General features: G+C 33.1%; 2 protein-coding genes and 1 long non-coding RNA gene across 5 annotated transcripts; 2 read left to right on the top strand and 1 right to left on the bottom strand.

Annotated features, from left to right (window-relative positions):
• On the top strand, positions 1–23,077 carry LOC123661909 (neuropeptide-like protein 31). 2 transcript variants are annotated; one of them, XM_045596844.1, is made up of 4 exons: positions 1–106; positions 453–606; positions 22,823–22,881; positions 22,960–23,077. In XM_045596844.1, exons 1-4 carry the CDS (start codon positions 20–22, stop codon positions 22,999–23,001), a joined length of 342 nt encoding a protein of 113 aa, XP_045452800.1. In that variant the 5' UTR covers positions 1–19; the 3' UTR covers positions 23,002–23,077. The 2 variants fall into 2 exon arrangements, with proteins under 2 accessions (XP_045452800.1, XP_045452799.1); XM_045596843.1 differs by lacking the exons at positions 22,823–22,881; positions 22,960–23,077 and having other exon boundaries at positions 3–106; positions 453–811.
• LOC123661911 (protein FAM98B-like) lies at positions 11,887–22,810 on the top strand. 2 transcript variants are annotated; one of them, XR_006744406.1, is made up of 2 exons: positions 11,887–11,934; positions 22,657–22,810. XR_006744406.1 is itself a non-coding variant. In XM_045596846.1 (2 exons), the coding sequence occupies exons 1-2, from the start codon at positions 11,926–11,928 to the stop codon at positions 13,939–13,941; spliced, it is 282 nt and encodes a 93-aa protein (XP_045452802.1). In that variant the 5' UTR covers positions 11,896–11,925; the 3' UTR covers positions 13,942–14,287. The 2 variants fall into 2 exon arrangements, 1 of the variants encoding a protein (XP_045452802.1); XM_045596846.1 differs by lacking the exon at positions 22,657–22,810 and adding an exon at positions 13,669–14,287 and having other exon boundaries at positions 11,896–11,934.
• Positions 12,930–20,255, bottom strand: LOC123661913. Its single transcript, XR_006744407.1, has 3 exons — positions 20,246–20,255; positions 13,713–13,719; positions 12,930–13,002 (listed from the first exon to the last, which is right to left on the bottom strand). It is a non-coding gene; the product is annotated as an uncharacterized LOC123661913 (long non-coding RNA).

Raw genomic sequence — 23,077 nt, 5'->3', positions numbered from 1 at the left:
ACAAGCTTAGTCACAGAGCATGTTCAAAATACGTATAAATAGAACGGCTCCACCGGCCGGAGACCACATTGTTAATATACAAGTACGAGTATACAACATGAACATTGTAAGTAGAGTGTAAAAATATTTATATAAATTAATAAATAGTAACAATTTATTTTCAATATTTTATTAATATTATTGTCATATACTGTGCTACAAAATGATTAATTTTAACAATAAAAACGAATGATCTTTTTTTTTTCTTTCCTTTGTAATAAATTATTGTGAGTGAACTGAATGATGTGTTGTATATCATTTCGTTTATTGTTTCATCATTAAACTTCATTATTAAAACTGTGAGAAATTCACATAAAAATGTGCTTACTAAATATGAAACTACATAAAATTGAGAAATATTAAAACTTATTTATTATAAATGTGCAAATATTTATTTGTAAATTATTTTACAGTTAGCGTGTGTAGGGCTGCTGATATGTGTCTGCACAGCATACGCGTCAGGACTACCTAGTCCAGCACATGAATCAAGCTCTTCACTTAAAGTCGCGCCGGAGACCCCTGGTGAAGTTCTAGCTCCAGAAGAGTCTCGGGGCTATGGCTATGGAGGCGGCTGGGGCGGTGGTCGCGGCTGGGGAGGCGGCTGGGGTGGTGGTCGCGGCTGGGGTGGTGGCTATGGTGGTGGTCGCGGCTGGGGAGGCGGCTGGGGCGGTGGTCGCGGCTATGGTTGGGGACGTTAAAGAATACTTATAATTGTGCAATATTCTATTATTTTCTCTGTGATTTTAATTTCAAATAAAATTATACTATAGTATATTTATTTGTTTTTATCGCTTCTCATTATTATCAAGATTTCAATTATTAGTTTAACGATATTCAGTCGACAGTTATGAAAATAAAATGCGATAATTAATAAGCTGTATAAGGAAAATGTTCAAATTTTTTTCCCTTATATTTTTCATGTAATTTTATCACTGACATAAATGCTACGTTTCCAGAAAAATATTTTGAACCTAGTGTTTTAATTTATGCTTACGTTTTCATTATATGATCAGATTTATAAACTATAATCTTTTAGTATACTCTATTCCCGTGGGTGTTGTAAGAGGCGAGTAAGGGATAACACAGTTCCACTTCCACCTTAGAACTTATAAAGCCGACCGATGCACGATGGCGGGATAACCATCTAACTGCTGGCTTTGAAATATACAGGCCGAAGACGAGCAGCGTCTTCAGTGCGACAAAGCTAGCCCTGCGGTCACCAACCCGCCTGCCCAGCGTGGTGACTATGGACAAAACACATGAGTTCGTGCTATTTTTGGCGCGAACTTGTGGAAGCCTTCGTCCAGGAGTGGACTACAATAGGCTGAAGTGAAGATACTTTGATATCGGATATTTTCTGGAACAGAATAGGCTCTGGTGCCTATGCTACCATCTATACAAATAAATAAAATTTGAATGTCTCTTTGTAATATTAAAATAACCGATTTTTCCTAAATGAATATGGCATAAGCTAGTCTTTATATAGTAGGTAATGTTTTGTCCACATTTTTCGTATCTTACAGCGCATATACTTCTTATTCTAGTACTAACTGGCCGGACAGACTTTGTTCTGCCAAAAGTTAATAGTAAATTTTTTTTAATTTTTTTTTTATTTTTAGTATAAAAACCTTCCGTGGGCCTTAAGGAATATACGAAAAAATAAATTAGCCGAATCGGTCGAGCCATCCTTGAGTTATGCGCTTAGCAACATTAATTTTTATTTATATACTTTTATTAAGTTACTCCTTATTAGATCAGCTATCTGCCAGTGAAAGTTCTGCTAAAATCGGTCCAGCCGTTTCAGTGATTAGCCGGAACAAACAGACAGACAGACAGACAAAAATTGCAAAAAAATATATTTTGGTATATGTACTGTGTATAGATCCATATGCATTTAGTAAAAAGCGGTTATTTTAAATATTACAAACAGACACTACAATTTTATTTATTTGTATAGATTATTATTATATAAGAAGATAATTATATCATGATTTCTAAAATATGTAGTTAAGCTATACAATCAGAAAAATCTTATAAAATAAAGATTTACATGATTGTTGGACCGTTTGGATTTAATTAGGTACTTATTAATTTTTAAAAAGCAATTTTAGATGACAGACATTTAAAGAAAATTAATTTTAAGACGTGATTGTACCAAGTTTTGCTTACCTTTATATCAATTTACTTTACCTACGTGTGAACTTCAACTTCGTAATATGATAGCTCATGTATATGTATTTTAACCGAGTTCTAAAAAAGGAGGTGGTTCTCAATTAGATTGTATTTTTTTTAAGTATTTACCTCAGAACTTTTGACTAGGTGTACTGATGTGTTTTTGTTTTAATTAAAAGGTGGCGTGTGTCACGTAGTTCCATTTAAATTAATTACGATCTAACAAGAAACTTATGAATTATATCTAATAATATGTAATTACTAATCTATTTTCGAAGTGAAATTTCTTTAAGCGCATGAGGGTAAAATTTTTACGCATGAAACGGCAACGTTTTTTTTTTCGAGGTGCTGGAATGGAAATCTAAAGCTTTAGATTTTTATAAATATAAACGAGACTTAAAAATTAATTTGCGAAAGAAGTTTCACTTCTGACATGTGTACTTTGTACGCACGTACTTTCTTTCGTCGACTTATGTTGTATTATACCGCATAACTTTTCACTGGGTGCACCGATTTTGATGATTCTTATTTCGATCGAAAGCTGGTGCTTGTCAGGTGGATCGAGATCTGATGACTACTTTTTAAGTAATTTATGAGAACGCCTATTTACTTGACTATTTTTTCGTCTACCTTCGTTGTGTGGATGTAATTGAAGTCGGTTTTTTTCGTTTGAGAGCAAACACAATTAGCAATATGATCTACCCATCTAATCTTAGGAATATTAAAAAATAAACAAACCGGTAACATTTGTACTACACACAAAAAAATTCATATACACATGTACACACAAGTAAATACAGTACCTGGTTGACCGAGCTTAGCTCGGCATTTTTAGTAAATCGCGTTTTTTGGAAATCATATTTAAATACGAATTTGGTACATATTGATAAAATATGTATAATATTTTCAGATTTTACCGACAAATAAATAATAAAAAAATATGAACTAGTTATTAAAACAAAAAATCATGAGTGCAATTAGAAAAAAAAGGAAAAAATAATCGATCTGGAGATTTGGAGGATTTCCGACCTTTTTTATTGACAATTGAGAAATTTACCTTCGTATTCTAACGATATTGTAGCCATTTTTTCATTGCCTAAAAACAAGGATAAAACCACATTTTCTAAAAATTAATCCTAGCTATATCGATTTATCGCCCTCGAAAATCCCCGGCATACTAAATTTCATTCAAATCGTTGGAGCCGTTTCCGAGATTCAGATTATATATACAAGAATTGCTGATTTAATAGTATTAGATAATTATAAACAAATTAAGCACATATAGTAACATCAATTGAATTACTTCAGAGAACTAAACCATTAATATCTAAGTTTGACGAACAATATATTTATATTTTTTAAAGAAAAATGCTTTTAAAATGTTTTCGTCATCAAAATACTTTATACAATTATTCTTAACAATCAGTACTATATGTTTCTTCTTTTATTTAGTTCTGGAATATCGTTTTATTTACCTCGGTGAATTTTTATCAGAATTTTTTCTCTTATACCGTCCTTTTGCGAAGCCGGTTGGACAGGGCAACTTTTGTATATTCTTCTTTTATTATATTTATTTTATACGAATAGGTCAGCAAGGAAGCATACAGCCCACTTGAAGGTATATTTATACTTTTACTTACACTGGACGTGCTACAATTATTATTTTAAGATTTCCGACATTTTAGAAAAAATGGAAAAGAGTCATGCTATAGCTGCAATTCCGTTACAACGTCACCAAAATTAATGCATAAGGAACATTATAGTATGTTCTAACCCATATCAATGTTATATAAAATGCATTATAAATTTATTTGTGAAATAAGATTATATAATTATGTTAACTTAAGAAAATTGTGCAATTACATTGTACCGTTTTTATCTAAAATATTTACGTGTGTTCTTGTTATATATATATTTATGTAAAATCTATGTCCGTTTCTTTTTCCACTTGTAGCTTTTAGATGCCCAAACCTATTTAGGTCAATTGTGCACTATTAAAATCGTCACAATAGTACCTACCAGTGTAGTTTTTTACCCGACTGCAAAGGAAGGGCTATGTTTTTCGCGCGTATCTTGTATGTATGTAATAAGTACTCTTAATTACCTCATATCTCCAAAACCGCTTAACATTTTACACAGTCTTGATGTTGGAGAATCGATAATGCAGCAGTTTATAAAGGTTGTAATTGTAGATGGAAATCAAACCATGTCAAATGCTCTAGTAAGACTACTTTATTAATATTACTCGCGTAATTTATACTTAAATTTAGGATATACGTATATACACGTATATACTTAATACAAGTTATTTGTCATAGAAGACCGCAGAGTACCATTGTACCATTTAGTGATGGAATAGCTATCAGAATTTTCCCAAGAACAAGACTGGTGGATACTTATAACACCAATTTCAATTGTAAGTACTGTTGGAAAAGGAATGGAAGGATTTATATTAGGAAGACCGATGAAACCCAATATAGAGAAGTAAAGGATGAAGGTCAACTAAACAATTTGAAAACACCAAAATGACAATATCTGAAGCGACTTTCATTCGTGCTTATGTTTTACGATTAAAAGCTCTAAGGGTAATTTATTCTAATTTTTTAGTATGTTATGCATACACATATTTTCTACACTCCTCAATAAAACTTAATACAACCATAAATCAGCTATCTCATACACTGTCAACCAAGTTTACTTAGACTTTCATAAGATCCTTCACTCATACATTCACACACGAGTTCGCGACATTGATCACAAGTGATACAAAATACTCCATATTACGTGTCACATTACCTATTTAAATAAAATTCGATTTTCTACAAAAAAGTGCTACTAATGCCTGTATTGATTAAATTAAACCTGGTGAATAGTTATTAACTACAACGGAATCTACTAAAAGGCTCACATAAAATTCTAACAATTTTGACTCAAAATATAAGAAGTATTAATAAAAATATGGCGGAGTTTGAAATATTATTAAATAGATTAGGATTTTGCTGTGATATATATACTAACTGAATCGTGGATTAACAAAACTACAAACTTGCCTGCGCTATCTGGATACAATATTAATTACTCAAAAAATAACAATAATCAAAATGACGGCATAGTAGTATATACCAGAGATGATGTATCTTGTGATGTTGATGAAATACACATATCCGATGCAACATGCCTTACGGGTAAACTCAATACAGATACTGTTGTCTTTGGTATTTATAGATCTCCATCTTATAGTAACATTAACAGTTTACTCGATTCATTAAATGATATTCTTAAGTTATATTCAAAATTCCTAATATAATAATTATGGGTGGCATAAATATCGATATTAATACAAATAGCGTTGATAATAACGCTCCAGATTATCTCAACCTTTTAGCTCATCATGAAAAAAAAATATCCTACAAAAACTATTTATTTATTTATTTATTTATTCATAAGTCAACACCAACAAGTAGTACAACTTATCGGCAACGAAAAGTCTTGTCTTATTGCGAAAAATCTCTTTAAGTAATTGTGTCTTGTGGGTGTGTACCTATAGTACGTTAAAAAAAGAAGTGACTCATCGCTGTCACTTAGCTTAGCCAAATACAAAATTAACAAAATAAACATCGGTTTCCTGATAATTGCCTACTTTTTTACAGGTTTCCTTAAGCTACTAAGAATATTGTCAACATCAAAATCAGTCAAATTAAAAACTATCTATGGAGCATACAGTAATGAATATTCGAGATTAAATTCAGAAATTATTGTCAGAAACTAAATTATGAAAAGTAAATTTAAAAAAAACTGACGTCAAAAACATTTAAAAAAAAATATAATAAAAGTGAGCATCAACGGAATTTAGAAGATCGTCCAATTTTTTTTACAGGTATTCGTAAATTACTTACAATATCAAAAACGTAAAATAAACCAATCAAACAACCGGCCATGCAACAAACAGTAACAATTCAAAATACACATCAATATAAATATACAAAATAAAATATTACATTAATGTCAGAAAGTAACATTAAAAAAAGTCAAAAGCATCCAAAGTTTGTTAACATTTAGTGTGAGTGTATAAATACAAATTACATTTTTACAAAATACTTAATTTAATTCAAATTAAGCTAGTAAGCTATAAAATTGTCAAGTTATAATTTTGCAAATATTCAAATTTTAAGTACTATGAAATATGATGATATGATCATCACAAGTCTATACATATAAAAAAAGTAATTTTATACTATAACTATAATAATAACGTCCTCCATTACTAACCACTATTCAGTTGTTGTTGAGATGAACGTAAACAAAGCACCAAAACCATAAATCAGTGATTCATAAACTGAACCACGATAAGCTTGTATCAGATATCGAGTCTTCTGACTTCGACGATATATTATGTTCAAATTAAACCTTAACTCGGCCTTGGACTCATTTTCAGCTATAAATGAAAGCGGAAGGTGGAGAAAGGCATACTTCTCCCTGATATTTACTAAATCAGCACTTTGACCAGTACTGATTTTAGTTACCAGTACTGAGTTTAGTTAGGGACAACAACACTTTATATTATAGTGATAAATAAGAAGAAAATCATGATGAATTTGAATTTTATTTTTAACCGTCTTCAAAAAAGAAGGACGTTACTCAATTCGACCGTATATATTTTTTTTATGTATCATCATCATTACAGCCTATACAGTCCACTGCTGGACATAGGCCTCCACAAGTTTACGCCAAAAATAACGTGAACTCATGTGTTTTGCCCATAGTCACCACGCTGGGCAGGCGGGTTGGTGACCGCAGTACTGGCTTTGTCGCACCGAAGACGCTGCTGCCCGTCTTCGGCCTGTGTATTTCAAAGCCAGCAGTTGGATGGCTATCCCGCCACCAGTCGGCTTTTTAAGTTCCAAGTGGAACTGTGTTATCCCTTAGTCGCCTCTTACGACACCCACGGGAAGAGAGGGGGTGGCTAAATTCTTTAGTGCCGTAGCCACACAGCATTTTTTTTATATATGTTCGGAGATAACTTCGTCGTTTATGAACCGATTTTGATTAAAAAAAATTTTTTTGGGAAGGAGATATCCTAAGTGGTACGTATCATGATAAGAAAACCAGAATCTGATGATGAGATCCTAGAGAAATCGAGGGAAACTCTCGAAAATCGTAGTGGCGACATAGTGCTTGTTAATTTTTTTCGTCTACTTACGTATTACTTTTCGCTGTAATTGAAGTCGGTTTTTTAGTTTGCGAGCAAACACAATTATATATTCTATACTTGTATCAAGAAAATTCTTTTTTTTTTTTTGATAATTTAAACTACTAAATATAAATAAAAATGCTTTTTAATCATTTAATTTGATTGGTTGTTTTGATTGATAAATATTGTTGACTTGATTTATAAGTTCTATAATAAATAGTTTCCGGCATAAATAAATTATTTACAAATTGTGGTGTAAAAAATTATTATAAATAATTTTGTGAACTTTACAACAATATATCTAGCACATGAGAACGCTTCAACCGTTTTGCTAATTCTTTTGTTATTATGTTTAAAATTGTCATGACAAATTCACTAAACATACGGATTATGCAGTTTTTTATAACTTCATTGGTCGTCATAGGTATATCATTCTCTTGAGGCCCAACAATCTCTACATAACATAATATATACGAGTATGAAGAGTGTTACCTGTAGACGAATACTTCTAACACACCCGATTATAAAATATTATTATTATTATAATTGTGTTTGCTCACAAACCAACAAAAAAGTTTAAAATTTTTTTTAGATTCCTACTAATATCGCGTAAATTATTTACGCATTTATGATATAATATATGAGGTCATTAGATATTGCACACATACGTTTCACAACAATTTATTTGTAAAGATATCATAAACCGATAACATTTTTCAAACTATTTCGTCTTATTTTCACTAGTCATGCTTGTTATGATGTTTTTCAATAAATTGGTGACCAGCAAGTTGTTATTCGATTTAGTTATAAATACACTTACAAGTATCTAGTGTAGAAAATGGTTTGACGTAAAAAGTGTTTTCTTTGTAATGTTAGTAATCTTCTTAAGGCTGTCTTTAAGAGCTTTGATTATGGAGGACGAGGCACCAATGTCGAATGCGAACACATCACTCACCTACGTTTCGCCGACGATATCGTCATCTTTGCGAAGACGTTGGGGGAGCTTGGCTTAATGCTGAGGGGCCTAAATAACTCTTTCTGACGAGTCGGCCTCGTTATGAATTTGGACAAAACGAAGGTCAACCAACAACAAATCCAAATCATGCCGAGACCGGTTTTGCTACCCTTCTCAAAGTTGTTCAGGATTATATTTTACTACTTACTATGACATAATTTTATTAAAATTGATTACTTACTTTATATAGAAAAAAAGAATTTAACAAATGAGTTTCAAATACTATTCCTAATATTTTCATTATGATTTACCTTAAGGATGTTTACTCCACAGTGATATTGTTTTATTGTCAAAACACGAAGATAACTCCAAAGCGATTCTTATATAACTAGATTTGAGGGATTCGATCACATACACTTTTGGTGACTTTGTTTTATAATGCACTAACTGTTGCCTGCGACTACGTCCGCGTGGTTATGAAGATATGCATTACTGTTAAGATGTTTAATGCAAATTATTTTAGCGAATGTATACGCCCTAAAAGGAGCCTATCTGCCAAATTTCAAGTTTGTAGATGGGTTAGTTTCGGAGATTTCGTGATGAATGAGTGACCTTTCGCTTTTATATACGAGTATATTATAGATTATAGATAGAAGATAGATATACGGCCGAATAGAGTAACCTCCTCCTTTTTGGAAATCGGTTAAAAATGAAATAAATAAAAAGCATTCAACTGACTAATTCTAAGAGGGGTGACAGACGTGCGAACTTAATGTACGTGGTTTTTAATATCGCGAACTTACTCGGCTCGACGTCGGTGAAACTTACTCATTCTGTATTGCTATGTGGTCAACAGAAGAAGCTTTGTGTTATTTTTAGGAATCGTATCGTATTACATTTTAAAAATTAAAAAAAAATAATGTGGTGTCATGAGACACCAGGTAGGAACGAAGTTCCTTCGGATAGTATAGAAGCAACACAATTTGAAAAGAAAAATGTTGAATATATATATATATATATATATATAGTTTTCTAGTTCTTGATTATTTTTTTTTTAAATTTTGTTGCTTGGTTTTTAATTAAGTGCTCGTACATAAAAGTATTTAGGAAATTTAGTATTTTAGAAAATAACAAATACCGTAAAATAAACTAAATCAAACAAAATAATAATAATAATAATAATTCAAACTATTAAGTGAAATAAAAAAAAACATGGCTTTATTTATTTTTGTCGACAGTATAAAATTACATAAATAATTAAAAAAAAGTTACGTCACTTCCGTTATATATTTGTCTTACGTTTTTAGTATCACATTTTTTTCAATTCGCTCGCCCAGCGAAATGTCAAGCCTGCCGTAAAGAACTTCGTTCCAAAAAGACGAGGTACTGAAATAATTCATTTTGAGTAATTTCTCAATCAAAAGTAACAAAAATTACAAAAACCTAACGTAACCCACGTTGCGCATCCACGGACTGGCGAACATAATTGAAAACGACGACGAAAAAAAACGACTTCAATTATATCGACAAGTAACACATAGAAGGTAGACGAAAAAAGAGTCAAGCACATAGGCAATTATTAGATATAACTCAAAAATTACTTGTTAGATCGCAACCAAATTGACCACACGACACAAACCACCTTTCGATTAAAATAAAAATCACGGAAATCGGTCCACCCAGTCAAAACTTCTGAGATAACATAAATAAAAAAAGTATAATCGAATTGAGAACCTACTACTTTTTTGGAAGCCGGTTAAAAATGGGGGCTTGCGGCTAGCAGTGCTGCCACACGTACGAGCGGAAGCGGGTTACGAGCAAAATTTCAAACTTGTCTTTCCCCTTAAATTATATTTTCGTCAAAACACTCGGAAGACAAAATCGAGCTACAAAGAACTTAAAATACTGTTAATACAAAATATAAGATAATATAAACATATTTTTAAAGATATATCTATGTCGAAATGCAAGTTGTTTAATAGTAAATTAAATATTATTTATACTACATACTTCCAACATTATTAATAAATTTCAGTGAATTTGACATTTTATTTTTAATGAATGAGTAAAACATTTATGTACGTGTAATATTTATTGGAAAATAAGACATAAATTAATAAGGTAACATATGTATGTTTGTATGTGTGTGTGTGTATGTATATATGCATGTTTAAGTTTTTGCATATTAACTATAAATTTACTGAGGTTACTTGAAAGAGATCGCTTTTTAGCGATAAGGCCGTTCTTTGTACCTAATGATATATTGTTGAAATCTTTTTTCTTTGCTATATATTATTTATGTTTTTAGTGTACAATAAAGTGTTTTATTGTTAATATTTGTATGTGTCAAGTTTGAACCAAACTTATTCGAGCCAAGATAGGCTTAATAACCCATTTTTTTTTTATTAAGACTACCCCCTCAATATAAAAAAGTGCGGCCGGATCTAATGTAAAATGTGAATTTCTAAAAAGTTCTTAGAAGGTGCGCGTGGGTCACCAGCCTTTAAGTTAAAAATTTGTCCTGGAAAACATCAGGAGATAGACCATTCTACAGTTTGTATTTAAGCGAAAACAAAATTACTCAAAGTCCATCCTATTTGATGAAAATTACGTATCCAATTAGTGTAGATGATATCTAGTTCTGTGGCAAAGGGTGCGATGGTAGAAATGTGATGGTATTTCCATACTGATGAATTCTTCAAAACGATCACTATACAGACCGTAAAAAGTACGCTTAAAGATTCTACAACGTCTATAACTTTGTGATCGTTGACAATACGAGTTGGAGTTGGCCTTTTTTTTACGTGGGGAAAATCCATCATGGATACCCTCCAGCGCGGGGGCGCCAGAGTGTTATGTCAGACTCCTACTGATAAAAAAACCACCACGTGTGAGCAGTCGTCCGCCTGGGTGGGGCGAGATGGGGTCGCGCTAGCATTCACCAACTCGCCCCGGCGGTAGGCCCGTGCAGAACTTCCGGGGCCCGGCACAATGGTGGAATGGCCTCGCTCACAACAAGGCCACCCCACAGACGTGTGGGGTCGTGTCGTCCGGCCGGCCGAAGTCCCTCGACTATCGGCCGACGACCCCACTATTACGAGGGGAGGAGGAGGTGGGCATACCGTCTCCTCCTTGCCCCCGTACGTCTGCGCCGGAGTCGGCTAGCAGAGGCGTCTTCCTCTCTGGCCCACTCCGCGGTCTCCTTCTGCGTCATTACCTCTTCGCAGAAGGAGACCGAGTTGGAGTTAACCTGCCTGAAGAGGTGATAAGTAAACGGGAACCGATCTGAGTTTTGTAAAACAAGCCGATATTCCGATGTTAAGTACTGACCTGGATTGTTCAGAATGCCTGTTCAGAAGATTTTTGCAGCCACTTTGGCTAACTCTCCAGGTGACCCCAATATTGTACCTCGTACATTGTCTACTATGTATGTGTCATTGGAGATGAGCTACGCAGCGGTTGTTTACCAGCACAAGATTAGTCATAGAGGTATGTTCAAAATACGTATAAATAGTCAGCTCCACCGGTCGGAGACCACATTGTTAATATACAAGTACGAGTATACAACATGAACATTGTAAGTAGTTTGGCGATTGAACAATATTTTCGCTATTTTTACAATTCCATTTCTTAAACCATAAAATTACGTCTCACTCGCCAGCCCTTGTCAAAATTCTTAATCATTCGCCATGGGCTCTTTCTAGATCGTTCCTTTAGAAAATGCCAAAATTAATTTGTATAAGATTCGCGAGAGAAAGATATAATGTCACATACGCCATATACTACGGGTATCGTGCGGATATGCTTGTTTATTAAATATATATATAAAATAATATTTTATAAATTAAATAGTAATACTTAATATGTGTAATACAAATAAATATAATATACATAAATAAATAATAAATGCTAGGGTAGCCTACTGTAGAGTGCAAACATTTATATAAATTAATAAATAATAACATTTTATTTTAAATATTTTATTAATATTATTTACAGTACCTGGATGACCGAGCTTTTCCCGGTAAAATTTTTTTTTGGTTAAAATCGTGTTTAAATACGATTTATATACTGATGAAATGAATAATATTTTTCGATCTTAGCGACATAAACATAAAAAAATATAAACGGTTTTTTTTTATATACTTAGATACTAATTAAACGCAATAATAAAGGGTTCCCAATAATAACTTTTCTCACAAACGAAGGAACTTGAAAAAAAAAGGAAATATATAATAGGACTTATAGGACTGGAGACATCTAGACTCGAACCGGGGTTCCGTTCTAGATTCGGGGTTCGTCTGATTCCCCACCCTATTTATTTATTTATTTAATACATACAAGTTTACAGAGGTTTGCTCCAGACACAAGTAAGTCAATAAAAAAAAAGCAAAAACACAGATATGACAAATAAAGAAAATAATGATAAATGTAGAATTAAAAATATACAATCTTATCAAAATACAATAATTAAAATTTACAATGTCAATAAAAATACATTACTCTTAGTCGATAATATTTAAAGAAATAAATATCAATAATTTGGTTAAAAAATTCATATTTAGAAATTACAATATACCTACAACAATGTCAAAATACAATATCTAGTCAAAATTCAGAATTCTGTTTATAAAAATTCATTAGTCTATTATAACCTTACAGACGTTGGCGAAATTTACCTTCATATTCTAATGATATTATAGTAGTTTTTCATTGCCTGAAGACACGATAAAACGACATTTTCTTAAAATTAATCCTAGCTAGATCGATTTAAGTTCGAACTCATGGGGGTTTTTGCCCATAGTCACCACGCTGGACAGGCGGGTTGGTGACCGCAGGGCTGACTTTGTCGCACCGAAGACGCTGCTGCCCGTCCTTGATGTCTGGCGCGAACTTGGGGAGGCCTATGTCCAGCAGTGGACTGCGATAGGCTGAAGTGAGTGAGTGAGTGAGATCGATTTATCGCCCCAAAACCCACTGCACAATTAATTTCTTGAAAATCGTTGGAGCCGTTTCCGAGATTCAGATCTGTTCTCAGAGATTCTGTGCTACAAAATGATTAATTTTAACAATAAAAAACTAATGATCTTTTTTCTTTCCTTTAATGTAATAAATTATTGTGAGTGAAGTGAGTGATGTGTTGTATGTATATCGTTTCGTTTATTGTTTCGTCATTAAACTTTATTATTATAACTGTTAGAAATTCACAGAAAAATGTGCTCACTAAATATGAAACTATACATAAAATTGCAAAATATCAAAACATAATTATTTTAAATGTGCAAATATTTATTTGTAATTTATTTTACAGTTAGCGTGTGTAGGACTGCTGATATGTGTCTGCACAGCATACACGTCAGGACTACCTAGTCCAGCACATGAATCAAGCTCTTCACTTAAAATCGCGCCCGAGACACCTGGCGAAGTTTTAGCTCCAGAAGAGTCTCGAGGTGGCTGGGGTGGTGGTGGCTGGGGTGATCGTGGCGGGGGAGGTGGTCGTGGATGGGGAGGAGGTGGCGGAGGGGGTGGTGGTCGTGGATGTTGTGGCGGCTGGGGCGGTCGCCACTTCTTTGGGGGACGTTAAAGACTACTTATAATTGTCCGATATTGTACTCTTTTCTGTGACTATAATTTCAAATAAATTTTTACTGCTTTAATTTTTAGATGTCAATTATATGTTTAACGATATTCAGTCAAAAGTAATGAAAATAAAGTGCGTTAATTAATAAGCTGTATAAGAACAATGTTTAAATATTTTCGGTTTTGCAATGTTTTCATACTGTTCCTTATATTTTTTCGTGTAATTTTATCCACTGACATTAGAGTGTAAGGTGAGTGTTTTCCCGAGAAATACTTTGAACCTAGTGTTTTTAATTTATGCTTCAATTTTTACTTTTTAAATATATTCAATTCATTTGTTAATTAAACAATATATTTTGTTTCTGTTATACATTTTATTTCTTTTTAATATACGTGTAAATGTGCAATAAAGTATAAATAATAATAATAACATCAAAACTCATCTCCGAAGCCGAAAGTCGTAAAGTTATAGTCGGCTTCGTCAATCAGATCTTGTCTGAACCAACATCCCAATGTGCCAAATCTATAATAGTTTATATTTAGTAGTATTAAGTAAAGATCTAGTTATAATTTAGAATTATAATTTGTTTATGTAATAATTTTAAATTTTTTAGCTTTATATAGATAAGTTTAGTATAGGACTGTCATGTACATATGTATAAAAGTCCCTAAATAAAGGTATTTAAAAAAAAGTTATGTACCCACGATATGATCAGGTTTATAAACTATAATATTTTAACTAATCTTTGATATCGAATATTTTCTGGAATAGAATAGGCTCTGGTGCGTATTATATAAGCCATTTTATTATTTGCAATAAGCAAGTATTAGCAAATCATGTTAGCAAAGTTTTTTAATTGCAAATATTTATATATAAAATATTGAACATAATTTCCCGTTCTCAAAACTAAAAATAATGCTGTTGTGATTGATTACTACAAGTTGGTACTTACTTGAAGTCTTAATAGACTAATAATTAATCTTATCTTACTCAATCACAGCTATATATAGTTATATTTCTACTTCAAAATAATATACATTTTTCATATCATATCCAATGTGATAATTAATTAATAACAATCTAAACATGAAGCTTAGGATATGTTCATACATATGTTATTTTTTCTTGTCATCGGATTACATCTCTACGTGCAAGAATGTTAAGTAACAAGAAAAAAAAATCTATACAAATTAAATAAAATTGGAGTGTCTGTTTGTAATATTAATATAACTGCTTTAACCTACTGCGCTCAGGTCTCAAGTTAAAACTTGCAGGTTATAGTAAAAGTCTCGTTTAGAATTAATGTTTAATCTCCGCTAATATAGCTCGCAATGCATAATTTAATTTGAAGTTAATAGTGGTTTTTAAGTTGGTGAAAAAATGGGGGCACGGGCACTATAAATAATTTTTACTCAAAGTGGACAGTAGACAAAATAAGTTTGGGGACCTCTGTTGTATAAAGTCGTGACAGACAATTCAAACACCATAAAATAAAGATTGGTTTATGTACAACTTAACGCTTTTATTGTAACAATTTAAGACAACATTATTTTTTTCTTTCTTCAGTCGAGTTTACTCTTTTTGCATCTTAAAATTAAAAACAGTATTTTTTATACCATTTTGTAATCTGTATTAATTGCCCATATTTTTGAAATAGTTGGCCGCTTAGGTCTTTGTACAGTTTTATTTTTTCACGAAAAGTTAAACTTTGTCAAAATTATTTTTTTATCAAATTTCATGCTAAAAATTTAAGTTGTTACTTTTTTTCCAAAAATGTACCCATAATAGATACTCATACTCTTTACTGCATTTCTAATAGTATAGTCTATGAGGAAAAAGATAACGCTAAAAACACAACATAATTCATTAATTTGCGGCCGTGGTGTGCATGAAACAATGAAATGTACAGTTATGTCAATAAAAACGTATTTTTTTTAAAAAACCGTATTTTTTGTGTACTATACTTGATTTATTAATACTATTAGGCGCTCCAGGATTATCCATTATTTCTGGGAAAACCTGTATATATATAGATATTTGCTTAGTGTTCTTATTTTTGACTTATATTTATAATTTATACCAAAACTACCTGTAAATATTTAGACCTTAAGTTGTGAATTGTAAATATGTATATTGTATAATAAACTATTGTTGTTTTTTTTACTTCTATTTATGTAATATTATTTCCGTTCTTTGTCCACTCGTAGCTTTTAGATGCCGTAACTTATTCAGATCAATTGCACACAATTAGGTTCGTCACAATAGTACCTACAAGTGTCGTTTTTTTACTCAATTCGACCGTATTATGTATGTTCGGGGATAACTCCGTCGTTTATGAACCGATTTTGATAATTCTTTTTTTGTTGGAAAGTAGATATCCCTTGTTTGGTACCATGATAAGGAAACCAGGATCTGATGATGGGATCCTAGAGAAATCGAGGGAAACTCTCGAAAATCCGCATAATTTTTTACAGGATGTACCGATTTTGATGATTTTTAATTTAATCGAAAGCCGATGTTTATCGTGTGGTCACATTTAAATTTCATCGAGATCTGATTACAAGTTTTGGAGTAAACTTTGATAATGCGTATTTACTTGACTATTTTTTCGTCTACCTACGTTGTTTTACTTGTCGATATAATTGAAGTCGGTTTTTCTTCGTTTGCCTGCAAATACTATTTTGTATGCAATGATTCTTAAGACTATCAGCTTGTTTTATGCCTTTCAGTTAGTTCCTCACTAAATAAGTAATTTTTATAGATAACAACTATGTTGTTTTACTTTATTTACTATGATTTATATAATTTTGAAGGTTATATCCTCGTTAGAGATGTGTGTTTTGGTCTAGTGATGACGAAAGTTCTACAAACAACGATGGTCTTATTGTTTGTTTATCGGGCTTGTTATTGTTAGCGCTCAAACCGGATTGTATTATTGCATGGAAATATCTGTTTTTAGTCTCTATTTGTATCATTCTGGTTCCCTCCACTGTTTTGAAAGTATGTAAAGACTTTTCTGCTTATTTTTTTAAACCTGATAATGGCTGAATAAGGTCCAAGTCCATTTTCAGACTCTTTCTATCCGGATCATTGTATTTTAATTTCATTTCTTTTTTTTAACCGACTTCCAAAAAAGGAGGAGGTTCTCAATTCAACTGTATTTTTTTTTTTTTTTTATGTATGTTACATCAGAACTTTTGACCGGGTAGACCGATTTCGACAAATTTTGTTTTAATCGAAAGGTGGTGTGTGCTAATTGGTCCCATTTAAATTTATTTGAGATCTAACAACTACTTTTCGAGTTATATCTAATAATGCGTTTTTACTTGACGCTTTTTTCGTCGACCTACGTTGTATTATACCGCTTAACTTTCTACTGGATGTACCGATTTTAATAATTCTTTTTTTGTTGGAAAGGAGATATCCCTAGTATGGTACCGTGATAAGGAAACCAGGATCTGATGATGGGATCCCAGAGAAATCGAGGGAAACTCTCGAAAATCCGTAATAACTTTTTACTGGGAGTACCGATTTTGATAATTTTTAATTTAATCGAAAGCTGATGTTTATCATGTGGTCACATATAAATTTTATCGAGATCTGATAACTACTTTTTGAGTAATTTTTGATAACGCGTAGTTGCTTGACTATTTTTTCGTCGATCTACGTTGTATTACTCGTCGATGTAATTGAAGTCGGTTTTTTTTTCGTTTGTTGTAGTTAGTTACAGAATGTTACACGAAGGTTGCAATTCATTTTATGCTATAGGTATATGTTTTCAATTACTCGTATGAGTCATGTTGAATCAAATAATTACATATTATTGTTTGGTGACGGAACAAAGTTATTACTTTAACTGAGATCATCTTTAATGGTACAATAACAAAGAGTAAGTAAGACTACAAGATGTTCCATTAATGAAATAAATGCAACTAGTTGTGCCCGTGACTTCGTCCGCGTGGAATTTTACAAAAAAATTTTTTTAACTAAAATAAATTAATTAGAAGCAATTGTCGTCACATCTTCAAATTGGCAGGGTTCCTTGCAGAATTAGTTGATGTCTTTTTAGAGCAAAAGAAAAAAAAACAAAGAAACGGTCGGACTTTGAGAAAATGACGGTTTTTTCGAAACAAACAAAATATTTCATATATCTGGGCTTTTGAAAATTTTTCCATATATTTTTTTAAAATTACATTTTAAAACAAATTAAAAAAAGTTCCTAAACGGTCAATTTTTGAAAATTCTAGCTTTTTAAAAGTGTTTAAAAAAGTGTTATTTTTTTCAAAAATTCTTAACTGTTTTGTCGAGAAAAAAATTTACAAATTTTTTGAAAAATGTCTTGGGGGGTAAAAAAGATGGAAAAGTTTTAGCGAAATCGAAAGTGATCAAGTAAAAAATTCGCCGATTTGGCAAATGACCTATAGTAGTGAATATTGAGGTTATAATCACGGTGAGCTTTGGGTACGTACAGTTTTATGATTACCTTCTTCTGTCACTATTAATCTTGTTTAAAAACTTCTTATTTATGTAGTATTTTTTTTTATGTCACTAGGTCGGCATACAAGCGTACGGCTCACCTGATGGTAAGCGATTACCGTAGCTTATAGACTCCTACAACACCAGAAGCATCGCAAGCGCGCTGCCGACCCAATCCCCAATCCAGGAGCTCTAGTCACCTTACTCACCAACAGGAACACAATACTGCTTGAAAACCGTATTATTTTGCTGTGATCTTCTGTAAGGTCGAGGTACTACCCCAGTCGGGCTGCTCCATATTTTGAGCAGGAAATTCCTGCTATGCCCTACCTCAGTCAAGTATGAACTTATGTGTGTATGTGTGTGTATGTATGTATGTAATCAATCTATCTATGTAGGTATGTATGCCTATTTATTGAGTTGTATCCTATTATTGTTTTAATAATTGTGTTTGCTCGCAAACGAAAAAAAAACCGACCTAAATTACATCGACGAATAATACAACGTAGATCGACGAAAAAATTGTCAAATAACTACGCGTTATCAAAGATTACTCAAAAAGTAGTTATCAGATCTCGATAAAATTTATATGTGACCACATGACAAATATCAGCTTTCGATTAAATTAAAAATTATCAAAATCGGTACATCCGGTAAAAAGTTATTGCGGATTTTTAAGAGTTTCCCTCGATTTCTCTGATCAGTCTATCAGACTCTGGTTTCCTTGTCATGGTACCAAACTAGGGATATCCTCTTTCCAACAAAAAAAGAATTATTAAAATCGGTACATCCAGTAGAAAGTTATGCGGTATAATACAACGTAGGTCGACGAAAAAAGCGTCAAGTAAAAACGCATTATTAGATATAACTCGAAAAGTAGTTGTTAGATCTCAAACAAATTTAAATAGGACCAAATGACACACACCACCTTTCGATTAAAAGAAAATTTGTTGAAATCGCTGCACCCAGTCACAAGTTCTGAAGTAACATACATAAAAAAAAATACAGTCGAATTGAGAACCTCCTCCTTTTTTGGAAGTCGGTTAAAAATTAAACTGTACACCTACACCGTCAATGTATCATGTCCTTTGTCCTGGTTGCCTGGAAGAGATTGCGGCCGCCTTTTGTACATTTTTTTTTCTACAAATTAATGGTAATATTGCTTGTTTATTTTATTTATTTGGTGTAAGATAAAGTGTAAATAAATAAATAAATAAATAAATATGAAAACATATCTGGAATACGAGAACATGTGGTGGTGCGTAGAAACGCCCCATAACAAGCCAGTTAATACCATAAAAGATATTAAAGCAAATGCAAAATTAATTTTGCTTTTAGATCCCCAAAACTACGTTCTTGCTCAAGAAAGTACAAGTGCGACAATCAGAGTGCTGTAAAATTACCCATTAATGATGACTCTTCCTAGATCTAAGCACATAGAGATCCGCTGCCATTTCTTGAAGGGTAATGTTGACAATAAACTGGTAAAATTTTCTTATGTTACAGGTTTTCACCTGTATTTTCATATGATAGCTGCAGGGCTATTCTGTAAATAACAATTTCGATATCGAGCTTCACCTGAGTGACAGCGCTCACTTCGAAAGCGAACCCACTTCACCTTGGTTTGGAATTCTGTAAACATTCCGTACGCACAAGCGATGTGAAGTGAGTGTCGAATCGAAGAGCGGCAATTTAGACCTGTGTTTATTTTATCGATATTCTTTTCTTATGACTTTATTTTAGAATATGTGCATGAAGTCAAGTATCGAATCAAGTCTCGAATTGTGATGTGTGAAGCGGTTAATCGCCTTACAGAATACCCAATTCATACTATTAAATGTCAACGTTCTCACGCAACAGGGTTCGACTCGTCGCCGCACTCACAAGTGTGGCGCTACGGGACTGTCGAGTTTTAATGAATACGAATTTGATATCTCACCGCGGATTCCGCTGTCGAGACACGAAAATGTTCTTACAGAATAGCACTACTGACTATTAAGGACACGGACGCGCGTAACGTTTGCGCGTGAGACTTTTGGTCTAGCTCGCGGAGCGCGGGTGACGAAAGGCAGCGAGGGGCACAAACGACGGTGCGAACGCAGCGCCCGCGTATTCGATTATTATCCAAGATGCAAAGTCGTCAATTCAAATTGTACCTTTTTTATATACTTTATATTAGTATGGGATATATACACAGCTATGTAGCTTGTTTCCTTTAAATATAAGTTAAAGAAACACTTGCTTTCACCAGCATATTTGTAATCATCTATATAGTATATGTATGTATCCACTTATATATTATAGTGAGTATGTACAAGTTTATGTATGTATTACGTATGTATAAGTGTTTATGTATTTTGGTACGTAAATATTTTTATATGTTCTTATTTGTTAAGTATATAGTACGGTATATTTTTAAATATATATATTTATTTATTTTGAATATATATATACTGTGCTGACAACACGTAGTCGCAGCGGTCACAGCACTGGTTATTGCGCTAGTGGTCGCGGTTTCGATCCCCGCAAATGACAAACATTTGTATTGGCCACAAAGATGTTTGTCATGGTCTGGGCATTTATTTGTGCATGTGTATTGCGTATATTTCTGGATCCCCGACACAGGATCTTACTGAGGTCCGTTGAGTGTGAGGCGTTTATTTTTTTATTTAAAATTCACGCGTTTGACAATTCGCATTACAGTACAACGTTTGTCGGGTCGTCTAAACTCGTAGGACATAATTGTACATTGTAATTGTACATTGTAATTGTACATTGAATTGTACATTGTAATTGTACATTGTAATTGTACATTGTAATTGTACATTGTAATTGTACATTGTAATTGCACATTGTAATTGTACATTGTAATTGTACATTGTAATTGTACATTGTAATTGTACATTGTAATTGTACATTGTAATTGTATATATATTGGAAGAAAGGCATATTATAAATTTTTTATTATTACAGCCTATACAGTCCACTGCTGGACATAGGTCTCCACAAGTTGACGCCAAAAATAACGTGAACTCATGTGTTTTGCCCATAGTCACCACGCTGGGCAGGCGGATTGGTGACCGCAGTACTGGCTTTGTCGCACCGAAGACGCTGCTGCCCGTCTTCGGCCTGTGTATTTCAAAGCCAGCAGTTGGATGGTTATCCCGCCATCGGTCGGCTTCTTAAGTTCCAAAGTGGTTGTGGAACCTTGTTATCCCTTAGTCGCCTCTTACGACACCCACGGGAAGAGAGAGGGTGGCTAAATTCTTTAGTGCCGTAGCCACACAGCACGTATATTATAAATTTTAGTTCATCTTTAATAGTAATAGCTGTGGTAATAGTAATTAAGATGCGTATGTGTGATTGAAGATGAGCTACGCAGCGGTTGTTTACCAGCAAGATTAGTCACAGAGAATGTTCAAAATATGTATAAATACCGGGCTCCACCGGCCGGAGACCACACTGTTAATATACAAGTACGAGTATACAACATGGACGTTGTAAGTAGAGTGCAACAATCTATACAAATAAATAAAATTGGAATTTCTGTTTGTAATATTATAATAATCGCTGTTAACTAAATTCATATGTATGTATGTATACACGGTACATATACCAAAATAATTTTTTTATAATTTTTGTCTGTCTGTCTCTCTGTCTGTTTGTTCTGGCTAATCTCGGAAACAGCTAGACCAATTTTGACGGGCCTACACTGGCAGATAGCTGATTTAATAAAGAATAACTAAGGCTACTTTTATTTTAGTTTTTTTTTTTTATAACAGCAAACTGAACAATAATTATGTTGTTAAATTCCTCGCGGGCACAGCTAGTATTTATATAAATTAGTAAATAATAACATTTTATTTTCAATATTTTATTATTGACAATTCTGTGCTACAAAATGATTAATCTATATATAAAAAAATTAAATGTTGGTCTGTTTGTCCTTTATAGAATCGTAAACTATACATCTGATCACGTCAGGTCAGGTTTCTGAGTTGGTGCGACCAAAAAATAAAAACGACTGATCTTTTTTTCTTTCCTTTGTAATAAATTATTGTGAGTGAACTGAATGATGTGTTGGATATCGTTTCGTTTATCGTTTCCATATTAAGCTTCATTATTATAACTGTGAGAAATGCACAGAAAAACGAAACTAAATATGAAACTACATAATTCTGCCAAATATCAAGACTCGTTTATTGTAAATGTGCAAATATTTATTTGTAAATTATTTTACAGTTAGCGTGTGTAGGACTGCTGATATGTGTCTGCACAGCATACGCTTCAGGACTATCTAATCCGGCAGATGAATCAAGCTCTTCACTTGAAGTCGCACTGGCGACACCTGGCGAAGTTTTAGCTCCAGAAGAGTCTCGAGGCTATGGTTATGGAGACGGCTGGGGAGGCGGCTGGGGCGGTGGTCGCGGCTGGGGAGGCGGCTGGGGTGGTGGTCGCGGCTGGGGAGGCGGTTGGGGTGGTGATCGCGGCTGGGGAGGTGGCTGGGGAGGTGGTAATGGATGGGGGGGTGGTCGTGGATGGGGCGGCGGCTGGGACGGTGGTCGCGGCTATGGTTGGAGACGTTAAAGAATACTTATAGTTGTGCAATATTCTATTATTTTCTCTGTGATTTTAATTTCAAATAAATTTTTATTATAATATA

The sequence above is a fragment of the Melitaea cinxia genome, chromosome 17 (genome assembly GCF_905220565.1).
Source record: "Melitaea cinxia chromosome 17, ilMelCinx1.1, whole genome shotgun sequence".
NCBI classification, from domain to species: domain Eukaryota; kingdom Metazoa; phylum Arthropoda; class Insecta; order Lepidoptera; family Nymphalidae; genus Melitaea; species Melitaea cinxia.
This window is presented reverse-complemented; position numbering and strand designations above follow the sequence as displayed.